The following is a 21,887-nucleotide window of genomic DNA, read 5'->3' as shown; positions in this document are numbered from 1 at the left end:
GTATCTATTTTTGATACAAGCATTATAATGTTGGACATGTCTCCTACTTATTCTGTTAATTTCAGCACGCTACCTTTATTTGTTTTGGCGTGGCATGCAATAATGTAAAATCGATGAAAAACGACTCGCATACCTTTGAAAAATGGCACGATACGATTATTGGAACGTGGGATGTTTTGCACAGCATTTCGACGACAACTACTGTTGGGGTTGCGCCTTAAAGCTTGCCGGACAGCTGCAATGTTTGCTCTAGTTCTTACAGTCTTACGAGCACCAAGCTTCACTCTGCCGATTCCTGACAGTTCCGTGCTCGTCAAACTTCTTTACATTATACACTATCGTCTAATGAATCTTCTTTGCGTCTCAACATAGCTGCCGGTTTACCAGTAAGTTTTTAAAAGAAATCCACACTGCTGTACAGTAAATTGAGGAGCCTTTTTTTCTGTACCACAACCAGTTCGATCTCTGCAAGCATTTCAAATGACATGGACCTCACACCACAATAACCATATTTAAAACTACCGCCAAGGAGAGAATGGGATTAGGCCACAAATCCTTAATTCCATATAATGATTGCTTCAGAACGTCATAAATAATAGATAGATATCGGCTATTTAGTGGAAATATGATCAGAGCACAACTAAAATACCTGCATAACTTTTTTCCAAATAACTTTGTGCTGAACGGTTAGTAATGTTACAGATTTTCAAAATAGGTTGCGTTGTCAAAACTTAGAATTCACCATTTTTACGCAATCTTCTATAACTTCTACTAGAAACGTCCAATTTTTAAAATCTAAAAAATCTGAGAAAGCTAAATATATGCAAAACTTAAAATGCAAAACAATATGACCATTCAACATGCCCTTCATACCTAAAAAATTCCATATTTCCCGGTACAGATCATTCTGGGACACCCTGTATATCCACGTAAAAAGCTTATTCCCAAAATTTCAGTTGATTCGGATTTTGCGTTTGCCAATTTTGCATGTTTATGTGTATTACACTGCTCCATAGACAATGTGTTGTAATTTCAAATTTCACGATATCATTGCTAAACGAATTAATCTGCAAGCAAGTTTTTGTACAAAAACATTATGTAGCCAGAGGTTTCCAGTGATATAAAAATCTCAACTTTTTTTGAGAAAAGTGGGGAGGATGAGGCTGTGGATCACAAAATGCCCATTTAAATATAATAAACCATGCCCCAATTTTATGGCAGCTAGAAATCCATTCTGAATTGTTTGAATATCAATTTAAAAACAGTAATACATCAAAATACATTATAAATACATGTAACTTACAAATGTACAATAAAATCCTTTATTTCAAGTGTATGCTTGTTACAAATTTATTGACTTGTGTGTCACTATAAAAATAATTATCTAGAGTTGTGCATAAAAATACTAAATAAGGCTAAAAAGAACAATTGTTATGTCTCAAAGCCGCCGCACGCGTTCATTTTTCTTAGCGCATCCATGTCAGCTTAAACGGCGAATTCATTTTTTATTTCCCTTTTTCTTTTTTTATAGCTTTTTTGCCATAAAATCATGAAATTCTGAGACAAATTTAGAAGAAAAGTTACTTGATTCAATACTTGCATTGTTTAGGTATAAAACAATTGATATTTGTACTTCGATTGTGTAAATCAACCACAATTTTATGCTGTGTACAATCGAAAATGACATCTCAAAATTTAGTTGTAAAAAATCTTTAAAAAATTAAAAATCTTAAAAAAACCACCTCATTCCGCATTCGTTTTTGAAACTGCCATGGGCTTTGAGACATAACAATTTTTTTAGCCTAACAATTGTTTTCTTTTTTCAATGATTGTGATGTAAAACTGCTCAGAACAGTTTAAATTGTGAAATATTAGAACAGTTTAAATTGTGAAATATTAATACCTCTAAATATTCCGCTATGCAGTTTGTCTACTCACCCGATTGATTTAATTTACAATGATTGATTTCCACACATAATCCCCTATTAAAGCATAGACAGTAGAGAGCTCTGTCTATGATTAAAGTAAGCGAAGATCAATCATAAGTCTTTGTGAAACGGCCCCCTTGGTCTTTTCGCCTTACAATGTCAAAACCAGCATCCCTGCTTCCCTTGACTTGTGTGATTTCCTTAAGGCCAAAAAAAAGGTTTGTCTCAAAGCTTGCGTGCGCGTTTGTAAAATCGCACGATTCGACAAAAAAGAAATGCGGAAATTTTTTTATTTCAAATTGGTTTTTTTATAGTTTTTTCAGAAAAAATCGGCGAAAATCAGACTTTTTCTTAAAATACTATGAAAAAGTCGAGAATGAAAAAAAAAAATCGCATTTTCGCATTTGTTTTAAATTTCTTGTGAGCTTTGAGACAAAACTTTTTTTTGGCCTAAAACACAATGTTACTCCATTTACACTAGAGTGAAAAAATGTAATTAACTTTGTTTTCAATTTTATCCAAGGATAGCAATAAATTAATTTGGTTGTAAGCGCAGTTCTTAAAATCTGCACTCAGAAAAGTTTGCATGGGATATAGTAATGTTTCACTCAAGAATTTGTGTAAAATTTCTTTGCACACCGATTCATGAGCAAAATTGAAGGCATTTCAAATGAAGGATTGAAGTCCCATTCAGTGATCCCAGTGCAAGTGTAAAAAATTTATATTGTTTATAAATTTCTTAAAAGTGAAGAATAAGTCATTCATATAGTCAGTTGGTATTTTTGAAATGAATAATTTGGCAAACATTGAAGAAAACAGGTGTATTGAAGAAGTTGAAGCCCCGTTCAAATATATGTAGCTAATTTATATACTGTCAATATATAAATTATTACAGATTCATGTAAATGCCTTATTTTGTCTTAAAATACATGGCTTACGGCTGAACCACTAGCAGGCTATGTGAGCACATTATAACAATGACAAAGGTACCAAAATCTGGATTTGGATGATTTTTTCGATCGTCTGGATGAGCAAATCACTGAATGGGCCTTTAAACAAAAATCATTGAAATGTTAATTGTGACCAAATTATGTTAGTTTATGTTGATTAGGCAAAAAAAATCTGTGTTCTATACGTGGAAGGACTTGACAAGAAGGGCCAGTCGGTTAGGATTTAAAAAAAATCTGGACGCGGCTAAATGATACTAAGGTGACGAAAAAAGAAACCCTGATTTACGGACGGACAGGCTTTACAATTAGGGTCCGGATAGCCATTCAACCAAATTCAATTACAATTTTTGCAAAACGTTTCAAATTGTTTGTCAGGTACCAGCATTCTTTAAATGCTGAAAACAGTCACTTGGCACATAAGCTAATGCTATCAAATGTTCTTGAACTGTTCGATTATATGTTGGATACGCCGGCATTCTCAGTATATATCTATCCCTATACTCCCTTGGTGTACACAGCTCTAAATCCCTGTTAACATCCAATATTTCAGAGGCATTTTCCGGTTTCTCCTTGATGAATACATAATGCTGTGCAATCACTTCAATTGTGACAAGGAACCCTAGGCCAAGGCCCTGAAGCTCCTCACAGGCAGACTGGAATTGCTGTTTTGTGATCTTTCTGAGAGACTTACGATTTTTGACAACAGATATGAAGGATGTGAGTGGTCCTGCAGAGAGTAAGATGGCTGACATGATGGTGCTCATGGTTACAGTACCATCACATAACTGCAAAGCTTTACCTGGTCTTCCCTAAAGATAAAGAACAACAAAACAAAATATCATTTTAAGTGATATTGAAAGAACAGAGGTGGATTTTACAATCACTAATGCATCATAAGTGATTTAACCCATCATAAAGGCCGCTAAAGACCCTCAGTATCGACATAGAATATTTGATGTACATATCTACGTATATTCTATTTCCAGTAATGCTTATGTTCGAACAAATGTTTGATGATGTAAAATCGATAATATGTTACGTAGAATATCTGGTAGAAATATGTTATTGATTTTACGTCATCAAACATTCGTTAAAACTTTAATATTACTGGAAATATAATGGGAATAGATTAAATAACGTAGATATTTTACAAAAAATATTCTACATCCAATAAAAAGTCTGCAGGGTCCTTTACTCTTCCATAGGATTTTTATGATTAAAATTACAATGGCTTTGGACTTACATGTCATAAATGTTAGTGAAATCCACCCCAGTTCTCTTCAGTTAGATGGGCTAGAGGTTAATAACTGCACATCAGTTATTTGGAGGGCATTGTTTGGAGGGCACTTTCATCTCTTCCCTTTACAGAATATTTGTAAAAATAAAAAACTTTTACATTTTGCCTTTCCAAAAATCAAACAGGCTGATATAGGATGACCAATAACAGGAGTGTGAATCACAATCTGTGCAAATAAGGTAGCGCGCAATCCAAATATGGAAGACAAGCATGCAAGCAGTTTGCTCGACACACATCATCATACATGTGCACGGAGGTTATATTTACGCTGGAACAATGACGCAATATTTTGCGGTCAATTGTGAGTACTGAGTAGTATTAATGACCTTGATTTGCATTCACATTGTTACAAATAATAAAATATGATCGATCACACGCATCTCCTATATCCATGAGGTTATGAATGACGGGTATTTAGTACATGTATTAGGAATGACAAAATGGTCCACTTATTGTGACACAAGTTCTCCTTTAGAACTTTCTACATACATGGGTCATACATACTCCTATCTCAATGTCAATACTTACATCTTGTCATAATAATATTTAAGACAGCATTCAAGAACTCACCCCGATTTTACTGACACGAGTGTGAAAAAAATATTTGAGGGTGAAAATAACAATAAAACATATGCTTATAGGTCATTTCTGGGGTAAAAGTGTTTGTAGTTTCTAATTTTACCACTTAAAACCTTGTGTCTAGTATAGTTTTTGAGAAAAATACTGATTTTGGGTCAATTTTGTCCGAAAAACGCCATTTTCGTGTGACAAAATTTTGGAGCCTTCATTTAGAATCACTGATTATACCCATTTAACCTTTAATAATGATCCATTTATCACTTTTATTCATTAATTTAGGGTAGTAGCATTCAGTCAAAACCATTATTTTCCATATTGATCATTTATTTTTCTTGTAATGGTCACTGGTAATTGTAACATTCATAAAATTTGATCAGAAGGTGCTACAAAGGAGATTTACCCCTCATTTTATTCAGCATTTAATAAGCTTAATGCTGATAATAATTTTGTGTATTTATTATTGTTTACAAATTTTCAGAAAAATCACAAAATGTTACCCCTACCCCTTAATTTTCAAGGGTGTGAAAAAAAATACATGCGTTTGTTAAAAAAATCCAGGCTTTTTTAATAATCGACCTATGGACTTAAAATACAAACTTGATGTGCCCAAGATACTTGGCTACAACAAGTTTGAGTTATTGGTGCTCACTGTGTATATTAAAAAAGCCTGGATTTTTTTAACAATCTGATATGCCCATTTTAGAGCCCTGGACACACCTTTTCGTATAGGAAATTGCCATAGGAATTTTGGATTTTGAAAACGAAAGCACTGTAGGCATTTTTGACTTCAGATTCAGATTCTACACAAAATTTCACTATAGAAAAAGTGTATTTTATTGTTTTACCAATAACTTTACTTTTTGGCAAATTTGTCAGTCAAACCGGGGTGACATTTCGAACCTTGTCTTAAGCATTTGATAAGCCGCTGGGATAAACCACACTCAACTCAATATCATTCATCCTAGCATGTGGAATCTCAGTGTGCTTTACCAAATCATGGCCAAATATTCAAACTACAACCACACTTGTGACTTGTGTAAAATGTAAACTTGTGTAAGGTGGTGGTATGTTTTGTTATAGTTCATTGAGGTCGAGGTAAGGGGCTGTATAATAATTCTGAAGGGGAGCAAGCAATTTTGGCACATGGGGCACCATAAGGTTAAATTTGGTGACAAAAAAACACTACCGTTTTACGGCCCGGTCGACCAAGATATTTTGTTTCAATTTTGCTCAAATAATGCAAAATCAGCCATTTCTTGGCCAAAATTGATTGACTTTGACCATGTTGACTGAAAAGTTTGCAAAACATGAGAATATTTTCCAAATATGTTTGCAAAAATCATCAGACTTTTTTCAGATTTTCAGCCTTTCAGTGATATTTTAGCAAGAAAGAAACTACCAACCCAAAGTGTTACAATTAAACAAGACAACAAATAAACACAAATCCTGACCGGCACACAGCCCAACTTGAAAAAAAAAAGCAAGGGAATGTGCTGGCATGGGATTCGAACCCACAACCCCCGATCTCTAGACGGACGCTCTATCCATTAGGCTACCAGCTCCCACTGATAAACGCTGGTTAAAACTCAGGTCTAATGTGGGCAGTCTAGTTGAGGTATACAATACTCACAAATACTTGTGTACATGGCTTGTGTATAGAGGTTTGTGAGTATTGTGAATTGCTCTTTGTTATGCTAAAACCTTTCCCTATTTCACATGCTCAAAGCTGTTTCTACACATGTGAATGAGTATGAAGAGTCTATCACACAACAGATTTTTCAAATTATGTTCTTTTGTGTGTGTAGCTAAGAACAATATGTTTGACAGTATGTGGCCTTGTATGGTTTTCCCACAAGTTATTGTTTTTACCAGTATTCCTGAGCAAGCTGTTTATGTGACATAATGCAATACAAGGTTCATTAGCAGGGCATTTGAGTAGGCCCAGCCATACCATAGCAGACGTAGTAATCAGTGGCGTAGCGTGGGTCATCTGAGTCTGATGGGGGCGCACCGGGTCTGATGGGGGGAAGCACAAGCTATTTTTTGGCAATTTTCCGATGGGATTTCCTAAGTTTTGCAATCAATGGGGGGGGGGCACATGCCCCCAGTGCCACTGGTAGTATTTCTATTTGGATGAACTACGAGTGAGAATAAAACTTGCTTAGTTTTATTTCGGGAGTTTAAGTGCCATCAGAAATGGACAATATTCTTACAGAATAATATGCCAGATTGACACTCTGTCTAGGCCAACTTTACGAAAACTTGGTTTAATGCGAGTTTCTTTGTGCAATTTAGTTCAACCATGAAAAAAAATTAAATAAAAATGGAAAGTAATGAAGAAAATATGCAAAAACAAAGGTGTGCTTGTGTTCAACTTTCGTTGGAAGATATTTTGATGGTTGGTCCCTCTTGACACCAGTTGTCTTGTGCTCATAAGTAAGTTACTTTTAAGATACAGAGTTGAAACTTAGTAGACACTTACATTGTTTTTGTTGAAGGATGAATAAATAAAATCTTAAAAAATTACATCGTTTTACCAACGCAAAATGTGGTTCATTTCTACATCTAACCTTTTCTAGTAACAAACTGTATTTTAATACATGTAAGTTACTGTACAGGTCAGTTAGATAATCATATTGATGATATTATGAAAATATTCCAGCTGACACACACAACAACAGCTCACACAAGTTTCACATATTTCAACTTTTATTTTAGTACATTGGTTGGATATTTTACAAAGTTCACCATTTACTATAATCATGATTATGTACAGTACACTAACTTTACAAGATACATTGTATTGTATTGTATTGTATTGTATTGTAAAACACTTAAACAGTGGCAGGCAAGATGAACAATTTTTCAGAAATCTCAGACCTCTCAGCAAACACAAAATGTTATTAAAACGCTTATTCAAAACATTTTAATAACATTTAAAAACATTTTTGCAAAATATTTTGTTAACAGTTAAATTACATTCTGTTACTAGTGTTAGAGTGTTTTGCATCATGTTTTGCATCATGTTTTATAAATGTTATTATAATTATAACATTTTCATACACTTTATATAAGCCCACATTTAAATTAAACCATTTCTGTAAAACGTTGTGTGTTTGCTGGGCTGCCACTGTTGTTTTTTGTTTAAGATTTAAGAAAGGAACAGAATGCATGCACGCTACAACATATTTGTCAAAAATAACACAATGCACAAAGTATAAAGGCTTATTCAGTGATCCCCAAAAATATAAAATTGTGTATAAATTTCCTCAAAGTGAAGAATAAATCATTTAATAGTCATTAGTATTTTTGAAATGAAAAATTTGGCAAAAAGTGAGAAAAACAGCAGTATTGACAAAGTTGAAGGACTTCCCATTCAAATACATGTAACTAATTTCTCTACTTTATAGAGAAATTGCAGATTCATGCAAAATGTCTTATTTTGTCATGTAATACCGTAAAAACTCGATAGTTAGCATAAGTATGTGCTTACTATCGAGCGCTTTTGAAAACATGAAATTGTACCAAAGTCCAGCGCTTTACCAACTGATCTATTGGGGTTGAGACACATATTTGCAGGTTTACTTGTTTGTATAACTATGTGTATCGATGATTTGCTCAAAACCCTTTACACCTTTGTGAATGGGGGCTCTTCATGTTTACATGTTTTAAAAGCGCTCGATAGTAAGCACTATGCTAACTATAGAGTTTTTACAGTATACAGCTTTTAACTAAACTAATTTCAAAAATCATGAGCAACCAAAAATAGCAGAGATATTACTTTTGAAAGTACCTGAGCACCCAGGTTACTAGCAGGCTATTAGGTTAGCACATCTATGACACTAACAATTGTGACACCATAATCTGAATTTTGATGATTTTTATGATCCTGAGGATGAGCAAATCACTGAACAGGCCTTTAAATGCAATTACTTGCAGTCATATTTGTTTGAAAGGTGGGTGATCCTAACATTTTGAGTTGTGGAACAAATGATTATGATCTTTTAGATGCCAATATTTCAATTTTGATGGGGTAAAGTCAGGGGTGTAGCCAGCAAATTGCCCCCCCCCGCACAGCATTTTACGGGATAAAATGGGGATGGCAAAGAGTAAAATGGCTAAAAATGGGACAAAAATTGACAAATGGGGACAAAAATAATTTTGGCTTTTCCCCCACTAAAATTCTGGCTACGCTACGCCACTGGGTAAAGTGCTTTGTGTGAGTGACGGGGGTGACTGGGGGAGATGAGAATGTAATTCGGATCACCCATCCTGAGTACACATGTCAATGCTTTCAAAAAAATACTGTAATATTTACATGCAACATACAAATGTACAAACATTCATTCATAAAACATGTGCAAATGCATGATTTCTAATGATTTCACTGACAAAGGGAACTCATTTACATGTTTTAAAATGACAGAATATCGCATTAAAAACTATGTATTTTATGACTTTACATAATTAGAATACTGTAATAGGTTACAACAGTTAAGAGGTTGTACAAAAAAATTCATAGAATTATGGTCCACAATGAGCTACTGTCAAGTGCTTCATTATAAGGAGATAAAACAATAAGTTCATCAACTCTAGCAACTGACTTTATCTAAGTAAAACATAAGCAATAAAATTTGGCAAGAATATGGGAATCGATAATCGTTATTATCATCATGACATGCCACATTTAATTTTGATCATCTATAATAATGAACCTCCTATACATAACAGAACCTGTTCATTCTTAAGGCAAAATGTAAAATCATCTCTTTGACCCGGGGGCCCCTACCAAAATGACTTTACCAGGATACATGCATGCACAAATTTGCAGTTTTAATTGGTCAATTTTGTACCGGTATTTCGAGCCTGGGGAAGTGCCCTTTACCCCCTGTCTGTACTCGTCCCGTTACCCCCGGTCTGTACGGCACTGATTCTGAATATTAAATATTCCTGTCTGATTCTAACAAAATTGAAATCTTAATGTGAATTCTAAGCTCTATACCATGTACACAGCATTTGTAATGATTGCAGCTCAGTCCAGAGATATAGTGTTTTGATGCTTATATATCAACTTATTACTATACGTCATAAATATTTATTAGGTAATCCAGACATCTTATTGGTTAATAATGCCAGCGTTCGAGTACGGTATTTTGACTACTTCCCCGCGCCTGTTCAATTACGGCACACGGGGAAGTAGTAGAAACTTCCGCACCCCTACTATCACACGGTGTCTCGACTCCACGTCACCGTTCCTTCAGAGTTATTTTGCTGAGATTAACGATGGATAATAACACACAAATTTGACGTTTTATGAAACAAAATGTTATTCATGGAATGTTAAAAAGAAAATTAGAATAATATTGGTCAATATGTAAATAAATTGAACAGAAATCCTCCCATAAAATCAGGTAAGCAAAATATTGAGCTTATTTACCATGCTTGCCGGCATGTTGACTGGTGTGTTTTTTGACTTTTGTTTACGATTTTACCGTGATAGTGAAAATATTTATAGTAAAACAAATACAATGTTCCATTTCGGGGAAGTATTCAAGACTACTGGTCCCTCTGTGTTGGATGATTTGACTACTTCCCTCCGCTGACGAGTCAGGAAGTAGTCAAATCATCCAACAACTCAGGACCAGTAGTTTTGACTATACTTCCCCTCAAAACATGTTGTATTTGTATAATACTGCACACACTGCATAAACACCCTTACATCATTGACTCAGCAGAGGCAATATACTATCTAGACAAAATAGCATTAACTCCCAGTTTGAACTTGCCATGACATGTAAAGAACAAGAAGTGCAATGTAGGCAAATAAGCCAATTTTTACCTTGGAACCAAATTGAAAACTTCAGCCGTTGAAAGAAAATGAGTTTTACAAACCTACATTACAGTACACAGAGGGTGCCCACATTCAAAATTGGATGTCGCTTTAAAATGTTCATAAAAACAAAATGTCCAATACTAATGACTTCATTTTTTATACAAGGTCATTAAGTCGGTTTCAGATTTGAAGCAGGTTTGACTGCCAAAAATGGCAAAATATAAAGTTTAAAAAAATATTGTTTTAAATATGTTTTCTAGACTGAAATTTTGTGTAGAATTCATTTCTGAAGTCAGAAATGCACAATCTGTCATTGTTTTCCTGATATGAGCATTACAGTAGAGGCATATGCTTTTGACGGAAATAAAAATATGAGATCCATAAGTGACAACATCATCACAACATATTTGAACTCTATTGGCACACTTATAAAGGCTCTGTAAGGCTCACATCATGTTGTAGTGCAAGTCTGACATCTGATTGGTGCACTCACATTGAATATAGGTCACATGATTGCGCAATATAACAGGTACTAATTGTTCCCGATTTTGCTCAAAAATGGGATAGCAAGTCAATTTGATAAAAAAAATTAGAACTAAAAAATATGCATTTTAGCACAAGTTTGATACTATATCCCTGTAGTACTGTATCATGGGAATAACTGATTAGTTTTTCTGAAGTCAGATATGCAAAATCTGTCATTGTTTTCCTGATATGAACATTACAGTAGAGGCATATGCTTTTGACGGAAATAAAAATATGAGATCCATAAGTGACAACATCATCACAACATATTTGAACTCTATTGGCACACTTATGAAGGCTCTGTAAGGCTCACATCATGTTGTAGTGCAAGTCTGACATCTGATTGGTGCACTCACATTGAATATAGGTCACATGATTGCGCAATATTACAGGTACTAATTGTTCCCGATTTTGCTCAAAAATGGGGCGGCGAGTCAATTTGATAAAAAAATTAGAACTCAAAAAATATGCATTTTAGCACAAGTTTGGTACTATATTCCTGTAGTACTGTATCATGGGAATAACTGATTAGTTTTTTAAACATGTCGCCCTAAAATTTTACGTAATTTACAGATGTCACAAATTGATAAAAAAGTTAGAAAAGAAAATTGAGAAGGAATGGAAAGATATTAATGTTATACCCAAGTAGGAACTTATACTGTGCATAACTGATTAGTTTTTCAAGCCTATAGCTCTTGTAGTTTTCTTGTAATCCCGATTTTTATAAATGGCTGGAGTTTTTACACACATCAAAATTTTAAGGGGTAGGGGAAACATTTTTACATTTTGCAAGTCTTTCCCATAGTTAAAATGAACAAAGTTAGGTATCAAATGAAAGCCCATTCAATACTGCATAGACTGGTAGGTCAACCATCACTGTAGCACCTTCCTATCAAGAGTTATGATTTTTCAAATCAATTTTTTTGCCGCAAACGGCTTATTTTGGCATGTCAATTGTCACGAGGCATGTCATATTTGAATGATTCTGGCGTGCAAATGATTAAGTCAATCACAAAACAAATACCTGAATCCATCAAATAGTACCCCCAGCCCCAGCTGATATGTTGACATTTTAAAGGGCCATATCTATGTATATTGTAGACTCTATGAGTATACAAAGTTGGCATGTGAAAATTTTTGTCACCCAAAAAGTGCGTTTTTCGGGCAAAATCGGCCACAAATCAACATTTTGTAGCAAAACGATGTAGGATGCACACGTTTTGACTACAAACAATTTTACCCTAGAAAAGACACCTTAGAAATTAAACATAGCTATTTTCACTCTGGGGTGAATTTTTACACACTTTGGCAGTGAAACCTGCTTCAAATCTGAGACCATGTCTTAATGACTAAACATTCATGCATTCATTATACTTGTCATAATTATAAACACATAATTATTTTGTAACATTGGGTGAAAGACTGTGTAGTGATATGTAATAAAGTATGTGTTTATATTTAAAATAGCTCTACCATTTATTGGTATTGAGCACTTCTTAATGCATGTATTGTATATATAAAATAAATAGTTCAACCTGGTTCTAAAATAAAGATGACTTGGCCCTATTGCACTTTTTTACTTGCCCTGTATCTTAACAACTTTAAAGATACATGTATAATAATATTACACCCAATTATAAGGGTGTTTCATACAAAAGTGAAAATTTTGCCTGTAAGAATCAAATGAGACTTTCCCAAAACCAAATAGAACCTTAGTGCACAATTCAACAACTACAATGGAATACATATTGAATATATTCCTATCTAGTGACAAGAAATAGGCAAATATATCAGCTACCCTTTTCCTTCCATTTCACTGAGCAATAAAAATAGCCCAGACCCATCATGCGGTTTAGGACAGCTGAATAATGGGGCAATAGTTTGGATAAATTTATCATGTTTTAACTTAACGTAAAACAAAGTTTGGTGGTTTATTAATTTTATAGTAGAATCTGTAAATGCAGTTTGATTATTATCACTAATTATTGTATTATCATTCTATGTGTTTCTACAGGGGAACGGTTGGCGGGTAATGTGGTTTAGTTTAGAGTGTTACCGGTCAGTTAATGTGCTCAGTGGAAACAGATCGGTTCAGAGTGATGCGGTTTGGACAACTTGCCCATTGCTGCTTGTTATGTATAACATACAGATCCAATAGGGTACAAACCAAAACTTTGGTGACATCGTAGTTGATCTTTCCGGTTGGAATTTTCACAATTTCAAGCTTATGTTAGAGGGAGAGAGAAGTTCAGCCTCCTACTGAAAGCACTTACATTTATAAGACATCATCAAACTTATGGTTTGTTCCCTTACCAGGTGCACAGGGGTGCGAAGTCCTCCTTTGCCAACAAAAACAAATTTGGTCCTTACTAATATTACAGCACTATGTGCCTTACAAAATCAGTAGAATTTAGATTTTTGCAGTTTTGTAATACATTTGTAAGTTTACATACTCTGTCAGTGACAGCCAACTTTAATGTAAATTTTCAGCAATTGCCAATATATGCATTTGAACAGAGTTTTATAAGACAAAACTGCTGGGTTTTTTTCTTCCTGTCTTTTAAAAACCATTAACCACAAATTTCACATATTTCTAAGCTGTTACAGTGATCACTGATAATATACTGGTAGTTAATGTAAAAATTATAGCATTCAAGGAAAATCACATACACACACAATCAATTGAAAATCTGAGTGGAAGAAGGGCCCAACTCCAATTTTTTACAAAAACAAGGTAGACGGTAGACCCACTATTTTATTGCCAGCAGAATGTTCTTCATTGTGTGTGAAAGATGAGCTGAAATCCACTCTCTAAATAGACTTTCACGTATACTTAATCATGGTTTTCATGGAAGAAAATATTGGGTTAAAGAGGAATTTTGTTCATCCATGAAATCTGCTTTTCACTACAATAAACTTTCTTGCTAACATATGACATGCTTCTACTTGTGCAATTAATAGATATTTATAACACATCTGCTTACGGACAGTACTGCTTACGGAACTGGCACTTTCAGTACATTAGTGGAAGGGCCCAACTCCAGCTCGTATTAAGACCTGTACCGTTGCCATGGAAACATCATCTATAATTTCGAATATATGTAATATTGTATGTTCATGTATTAAAGGTCCCTTGAAGATGAAAACATTCTGCCTATAAAACTTTTCCAAATATTAAGTTTTTTCTTAATATCTCAAAATCAGTTTTGATGGAGTTGGGCCCTTCTTCCACTCGGGTATTCAATTTTCTAGAGTCAAAATGGTTCCAAAGAATTCACAAAATTCCATTAAAAGTCCAACATATTTTTTTCAAAGACCACATTTTGGAAATCCCAAACCCCAACAAAATACAACCTGCATATAGGCCTGTGTTTTAATTCCATCATTAATAAACTGAGATCTATTATTTATAGAGTTCAATAGTTACTTAATCATCTGGATCATGATTATGAATTCCCATGATCTTTACTTCATTATTCCCGTTCTCACCCGACACAATCGCTCGTCCTTTGCACTGATACCTCTTGCGACGTTTACAGCGTAGATACCAAACACCTTTACGAGAGGTTCTGTCTTTCAAGTACGTATAGTCACCAATTTTGAATCCCCGTCCATTGCGGCCGCGGCTCAGCTCTTCCCATACCACATTGTACAATTTGATTACATCCGGGCCACTTCCCTGACGATATGTCCTATCCTGTTTTCAAATCAATTCAAATGAAATCAAAATCAATCTCTTGTTGTCAACTTAATTATTTAAAATTGCTTTAGTTGGAATTAGGTTGAATGAATTTGAAGCAATTCTCAATACAAAATACTGCCTACAGGTATGCTTACAATTGAATACATGAATACAAAACCCACCCAAGTCCATGGAAAGTGATTTTAAGACAAATATAAAAAATTGTGTATCATTTTAATTCCTTCAGTTAGAAATACAGCATGCAAATGAGTGGGTTAAACTGTATTAGGTATGACGATTAGCATTTCAGGGACTTTGTGGGGGTCATTTTGTATGCCGGACTTGGGTTGTTTTTTGAATCATATAAGTTAGTGTATTCTTTACCCCTTGCTTTCAGTCTTTTTTCTTGTTCTGTGCCCATTCAGCTTCATATTTGTGTTTTTTACCACTTCTCCGTCATCACTGTTGCTATCACCTCAATTCACCACATCGGCCATCTTGGCTTGTTTGCAAGGGCACTATAATATGTGTGCAAAAACTACCCAAGTCCTGGACTTGGGTGGTTTTTGAATTCAAATAATACAGATTTCATTCAATGAAGTGTTTCAAAAAGCAATTTATGGATGTCTCAAAAATAGAGTTTGAGCTGATGTATGTGACCAAAGCAAGTTCAAATCTGTGATGGAACAAACTGAAAAATCAATGCGGACCAATGAATGAAAATTAATGTGAGTGTGGATGGGTATTTTATGGAAGTTAAAAATTATGTTTCTGGTAGCCGGTATATTTTTATTTTAAATTTAAATATATGTGTATACTTTTCAATCAATTCCTGTTTCACCTCAGAGAGAAGGCATGTAGTCAACCTTGTTATGGAACTATTAACTAAACTTCCAAATTGTTCAGAGTTATGAGCCTTGTGTTGAGTGTACATGTACATGTATATGCAGAATTAATCTGGAGTCACACTGATTGGCTGATCAACAATCATTATAACAAGATGGTTGAACCGTTGGCCAAAGGTCATCAAGCACATAGAACAGAGGAGACTTCGCCTTTTCTAAGCGCTCGATGATCATCATCATTCATCACATACCAGGAACTCTGAAGTAGGAAATTTATTTATAAATGCTTATATGGCTTCATCAATGTTTTGGTTTCTTCCCTTATTGTTTTCTGAATTGTAAAAGTATCATGGGGCTTACACGATTTATTTTGTTAAAGTGTTTCTTGGTCAGTAATCTCCACTTACTAATATTAAACTGGCAAATGTACAATAATATTCATCATGCATGGGATTTAAACTGATTTTTGTCTTGACAAATGACTTGTGGGGCTATTCCAGTTGAAATTCACACACTTACTAGGGAACTCATTGTGTTAATCTCCCACACAGTGACGGTGAATTTCAAATGAGGTTACCTGAATGGGTGACTCCATTTGAAATCTATACTCCCTGTGTGGGAGATTAAAGACATGTTTTCCACGGGGTATGTATGGATTTCAACTGGAATAGCCCATTTAGCTTGATTTCATCATAGGTATGAAACACCCTGAACATGAACAAGGATCAGGGCAAGCAAAAACTATCACAGGTTTGTAACTCTCTCCTGTGTCTACTCTGAATTTTTCAATCTTTCACCTCAGGTCATCAGTCTAATGACCTCTGACCCCTGACACAGTATGTCTCATCCATCAACCAGAACAGTGAACAAATTGTTCGAATACACAATAAAGGTGAGCAACTTCTCAAGTTTGCATCTTGAACTTCATAAATAAAGTACAAAATGTTAATGTAATTAAATGCCAAAGCATGCATTTTGGGATAGATGCTAACATTGGGAGAAAATAAAATGCCATCTCAGGAATCACTTTTTTTCACCCTCAACACCTCTGTGCATGTGGAACTTTGCACCATACCTGGATCACAATGACAAGAAATCAGGGAAGTGGCTGAGAATTGTTTTATAATCATGTTTATAGTACTGTTTCAAATTCAATCTAGTTCTATAAGTTTTAAATAAAACCTCCATCCTTGAACAAGACGTCTTATACTATTGGTGGGAGTGTCACCCAAATGCCCTGGTTTGTGCTCCCTTTACAGTTCTTAGGTACCCCCTAAAAAAACTCACACATTTCAGTTTGCACTAATTCTTCAAGATCTTGTTATCATGCTGATACTCTTTGAAAATTTTCATTCCCTTTAGTTTTATAAAATTATTTTTACTATTATTATTTCATTGCGTATTATATCTTCCTTGCTAGGGTATAAATATTTGCACAGCATTTTTTGTGGGACATGAGAGCACATCAGATATATCGAATTGCATTCTGAATATGAAGAATGTCCTGATACTGAAATATGCAATATAATACACATTTTATGGCTAATGATTAAAAATTCGAGGACTGTTAAATATTTAAAAAAAAAAAAAAAAAAAAAAAAAATCAAATTTTAATAATGTCATAAAATTTGTATTATATCGCGGATTAAAAAAAAAAATTATTTGATATCAGGTCATTCCTCGTATTCAGAATGCAGTTCGATAGGTCTGGTGTACTCTCAGCTCCCACAAAAAATACTGTGCAAACGCTTAAAATGTTAATATCCGATTCCTTAACAATCTCCATTTCTGACTAATATTTTGAAAATCCAAAGACACTGTTCTTCTCAGCAACCAACTCTTAATTTTCAGAAACTTGGCTTCATTCACAGAAAAGCATCTTTTTCAAAACCATGTGCTCTAGATGTATATTAGGACAATCTTTTGTTCAAAACCAAACAAAATAGTGCATCATGCTCTGCTTTTGAAAATCATGCGTTAGAATAGAATGTCACCAAACAGAATTCACCAAATCAACTTTTGATTCATGCAAATATTTGTATCATGTATTTTATAATTAAGCAAGAATATGGTTTCATGGATGTGAAACCCACAAGGGTACTTGAACTGACAAACAAAAATACTTGTTTAGGGGTGTCAAAATTACAAGTTTAGGTTAGCACACTTGTTCGGTGCATAGGGGACTGTGACAGGCTCCATCTGACATTACAAAATCCACCAGCCCTAAAAAGTATGTAAGGTGGCCGCTTCGCAGCTGTGACCCCCCTCCTGGGCCTGAGGAACTTAGATTAGATTATACATCTAGGGTATTCTTATGCTGACACAAATAATTGCTTAGGGTGCTTTATAAAAGTCTATGTTCATGGATGATACCCCCTTGTCAAAGACAAGTGCCCCCCTTCAACCCAGGATTGAACCAATTCCGAGCATTTTCATGCTAACACAAAATACACCCAAATGTTCTCCATAGAAAATGTTCTTCTAGTAAATGCTGCATTTACAACACACAAACATGTATTTGTCATTCATCTTGCAAGCGATTCCTCCATGAATCTCTATAGATCTGAACAATTCTGTGAAATTCATCCTGCGAGAAACAATTCCAAATTGTGTTATTATATTCACATGACTTCTTCCTTCACAGACCGCACTTCTTCCTTCACAGAACGCATCGTCGATGCCCGCGGTGATGCCGTTCTCCTAGTAGCACTGACATCTTCTGGTTTGTGATTATGCTGATTTTTAATCTTCACAATTGACGTGCCATCGGATTGCATGGATACAATTGCTCGTCCTTTACAATGAAGATGATCCTTCCTTTGCAGCGTAGGTATACAACCCCTTTAGCTGTTGATTTGTCCGTTTTGTATAAGAAGTCACCAATCTGGTAAATATTTCCATAGATATGAGTCACTTCCACTGGTTCACCAGTTCCTTGATTATCTTCAGATTTCTGTTTGAGAAAGTCAGGTCAGAAGAAAAGTCTGTCACTAGTTTGCTCCTTACATCATTATTACACAAGTCAGTATTTCCTCAAATCATACATCACTTCAACCTGTTTATTGGTACATATTGTAGGTTTATTCACAATTTCACAAATACACATAATCACAAAGGGTTGTTATACACACTCATGATGACAATTTTAGGCCTAACTTATTGGGATGATACGATATTAACCCTTTGCACAGATCTTGCAACACAATTAAAGTGAGGTTCTCTGAGCAAACGCATGCCCAAAAGTGCATTTTTTTTCCGCGCTTTCCATGCATTAAGGTTCAGCCAGTATCTTACGCAAATGCAGTATTTAAAGCATGTATACGAAAAGCGTACACAAGTTAACGCAACAAAACAGGCATTTTGCAAAAAGCTCATGTTGAGATATTGAAACCATGCAGAGGATCAATAAATAGTATGCAAGTTTCTGTTCACCTTAGATTCTTCATGATACATCTTTAACCTCTCCCTTATACATTGTAGCACACTGTAGTTGATATCAATGCCATGACCGTAACCATTTCAACTAAATAATATTCAAATTTATGCAACATATTTTTAAACAGATTGATGTATGAATTTACAACACAAACATTCCACACATGAATGGTAAAAGTCCCTTTTAAAAATGTGTAAAATTAAAAATTAAAAAAAAGTATGTGACCATGGTGACTAATCTGTACACAATGATCCAGTCCAAAGTATCAGGGGTACAAAAGTGGGTACTCAATTGGCGACCATACTGTACTTGAAAGACAATAACTACACTATACGATTCTTATTGCGACCGCCTGAACAGGTACACCATCAGTGGTATTGCACTGGTACTACCTTGGTACTACATAGTACCTGCCAAGTACCTTGGCGACAGTGTACCTGTGCAGGCTGCCCAATAGGAATCTTGTAATGTACTTAAAAGAGATGTTTGGTACATTGCATGGGTGTGTACGTACCGACAATGGGGTAGCATTATTTTGACCAAACATATTATTAAATTACACAGGACTCAAACTACTTTTTTGGTTAATATCTAGGGGCTATATTTTGGACTAATGCTACCAAAAGGAGCCCCCTCCATGGGTGTACTATTTTGTTAAATAACATAAATTTGAGGGTGAATAACCTTAAGCCCATCTATTTTGAGCCCTGATTGCATACCACTAAAAGGTACATACATGTACATTACATATACCATAACACAAACATGTTTGTTCCAAGTTCCCCTGTATTTGTGTGCAACTACATCATATATGTATGACAAGTTGGATCCCTATAATACAATGTCCTTGTATTGGTTGTCAACAGGATGACACACCCTTATTGAATTAAATGCTATACACTTGGATCAGTTATCATATCTAGATAGCATCAAGTATCATTATGCAATATATTTGGTAAAAAGTTCAAAATTCATCCTCATCCAAATAAGCTCCAAGAGTCATGAGTGTAAGAATAACACAAACTGGTTTTCAAGCAAAATGTTAACTGCAGCACACAAAAAAACCCATTGCCAGTATTAACAATGTGCCTTCCATTGTGATCCAAATTATGCATTTCAGTGTGTAGAGTCGGTTGAGACATTCTTGGCTTTTGATACCCACATCATAGAATAGACGTCTACTGGTCTTTCTTTCTTCATCTTGAGAGGAATATCTACATGAACGGGCTCGTGTGTGTGTTCCTTTTTAATCTTCACCACCGCAGTGCCGTCTGCTTCAATGGATATGATTGCTCTACCTTTACAATCCACAAATTGTTTATGAGATTTGCAGCGAAAGTATGAATTCCCTTTTGCCGATGTTTTGTCTTTAGTATAAACATAGTCACCGATTCGAAAAATGTTTCCATACAGCTGGGTTACTTCCAATTGTTCACCAGGTCCTTGGTGGTCTTCTTTTTTCTGTTTGAAGCATAAAAAAGTGGGCCAAAATGAAATTTAAAAAGAAATCACTAAGCGTGTTCGGTGAAGTACACAGAATTTTATCCACCACCCATTTTGTCTCAAACTGTTTTACATGTCACATGCATCCTGCGATAGAACATAAAACATGTGCCTATAAACATGTACAAAATCACTTGCAAAATGAAACAAATAGTAACTCCTGTGTCATCTTCATTGGTTTCCTTCAAGAATAACAACAATTCACATTGATAGCCATATTTCTTTCAAAACATTGTATTTCTTAAATTCAGAACACTTGAACTACCGACTATGATATAACATTTGATTATAACACCAAATGTTTGCAAGACCCCCTGCATACATTTGGTGTGCCTAGGCCAGCTTTCCCTTTTAAAGGGATTTTTGTTTGTATGAAAAAAATAGGTTGACGGTCAGACCAAGAATCACATTTTTGGTTCAGCTTGAACACTTCACATCTCACATACTCTAATAAACCTCCCTCCTTTCCCAGCTACAAGACTACAGTGACCACTTTCCCCCTGTGGATCATCCCCCCATGCTAGCAACCAACTAGGCTTTATAGTTTCACAAGTTTATGTTATGTATTGCATGCACCCATGATAAAAGACATCAAAACTTCAAACAACAGACAGCTACACTATTCTTCAGATTTTTAAGTTTATTACTGTAATAAACTTACACTGTACTAAATACTGGCAAGATTTACTACAAAGTATCATGATTTACAACTGAAGTATAATCTAAGACATCACAGAATGCCTCCCACACTGCTAAATTGCAAATTTCATGCTCCATGATTCTTTTCACCTAAAAAGCAAAATAATTTGCAGTTTAATGCTTTGTAAGTATAACTTGCTACATGGGATATATACAATGTCACTAGATGCCATTTCAGAGAGAGGTTTTGTACAAATTTAAACATTTTATGGGTCATTTGGAAAAAGTATCCTTTTGTATTTGTAGATAGACCTTTCATGATTATATTAAAATATGTGACACAATCTGATCCAACCATAACAAAGTCGGTAATAATGAAATAACATACTAAAACAGTATAAACAGAAGACAATGGACATACAAAGTTCACAGCTTCGTTACCAAGTATGCCAGGGACTGGGGATTTCAATATTAGAAAGCTTAGCAATATTTTTTAAATTTCCATCTTTGGTCTGAGTGGATCAGATTGTGTCACATATTATATTTGATGCTACAAACATGATTCAAATTTATTTTAAAACCTATACCTTAACATTAAAAACATTGATGGACAGAAATCACAATCTTTAAAAACATACCATGACATTTATATGTCAGTCATTACATGAGA

At 34.8% G+C, this 21,887-nt stretch overlaps 1 protein-coding gene across 5 annotated transcripts in view; it reads right to left on the bottom strand.

Annotated features, from left to right (window-relative positions):
• Positions 1-2,373: 2,373 nt before the first annotated feature.
• Positions 2,374-21,887, bottom strand: part of LOC140137960 (uncharacterized) — a 43,519-nt gene continuing 24,005 nt past the window's right edge. The window contains exons 5-6 of one of the 5 annotated variants that reach the window (XM_072159780.1): positions 14,602-14,809; positions 3,550-3,687 (exon numbers count right to left, since the gene is read on the bottom strand). In XM_072159780.1, coding sequence (XP_072015881.1) covers positions 3,674-3,687; positions 14,602-14,809 — 222 coding nt within the window. In that variant the 3' untranslated portion in view covers positions 3,550-3,673. Of the gene's footprint in view, positions 3,688-12,487; positions 14,810-18,103; positions 18,593-18,708; positions 20,537-21,887 lie in introns of those variants that run through there. The other 4 variants (XM_072159777.1, XM_072159779.1, XM_072159781.1 and 1 more) reach the window with 4 other exon arrangements.

The sequence above is a fragment of the Amphiura filiformis genome, chromosome 17, assembly GCF_039555335.1.
Source record: "Amphiura filiformis chromosome 17, Afil_fr2py, whole genome shotgun sequence".
Lineage (NCBI taxonomy): Eukaryota > Metazoa > Echinodermata > Ophiuroidea > Amphilepidida > Amphiuridae > Amphiura > Amphiura filiformis.
This window is presented reverse-complemented; position numbering and strand designations above follow the sequence as displayed.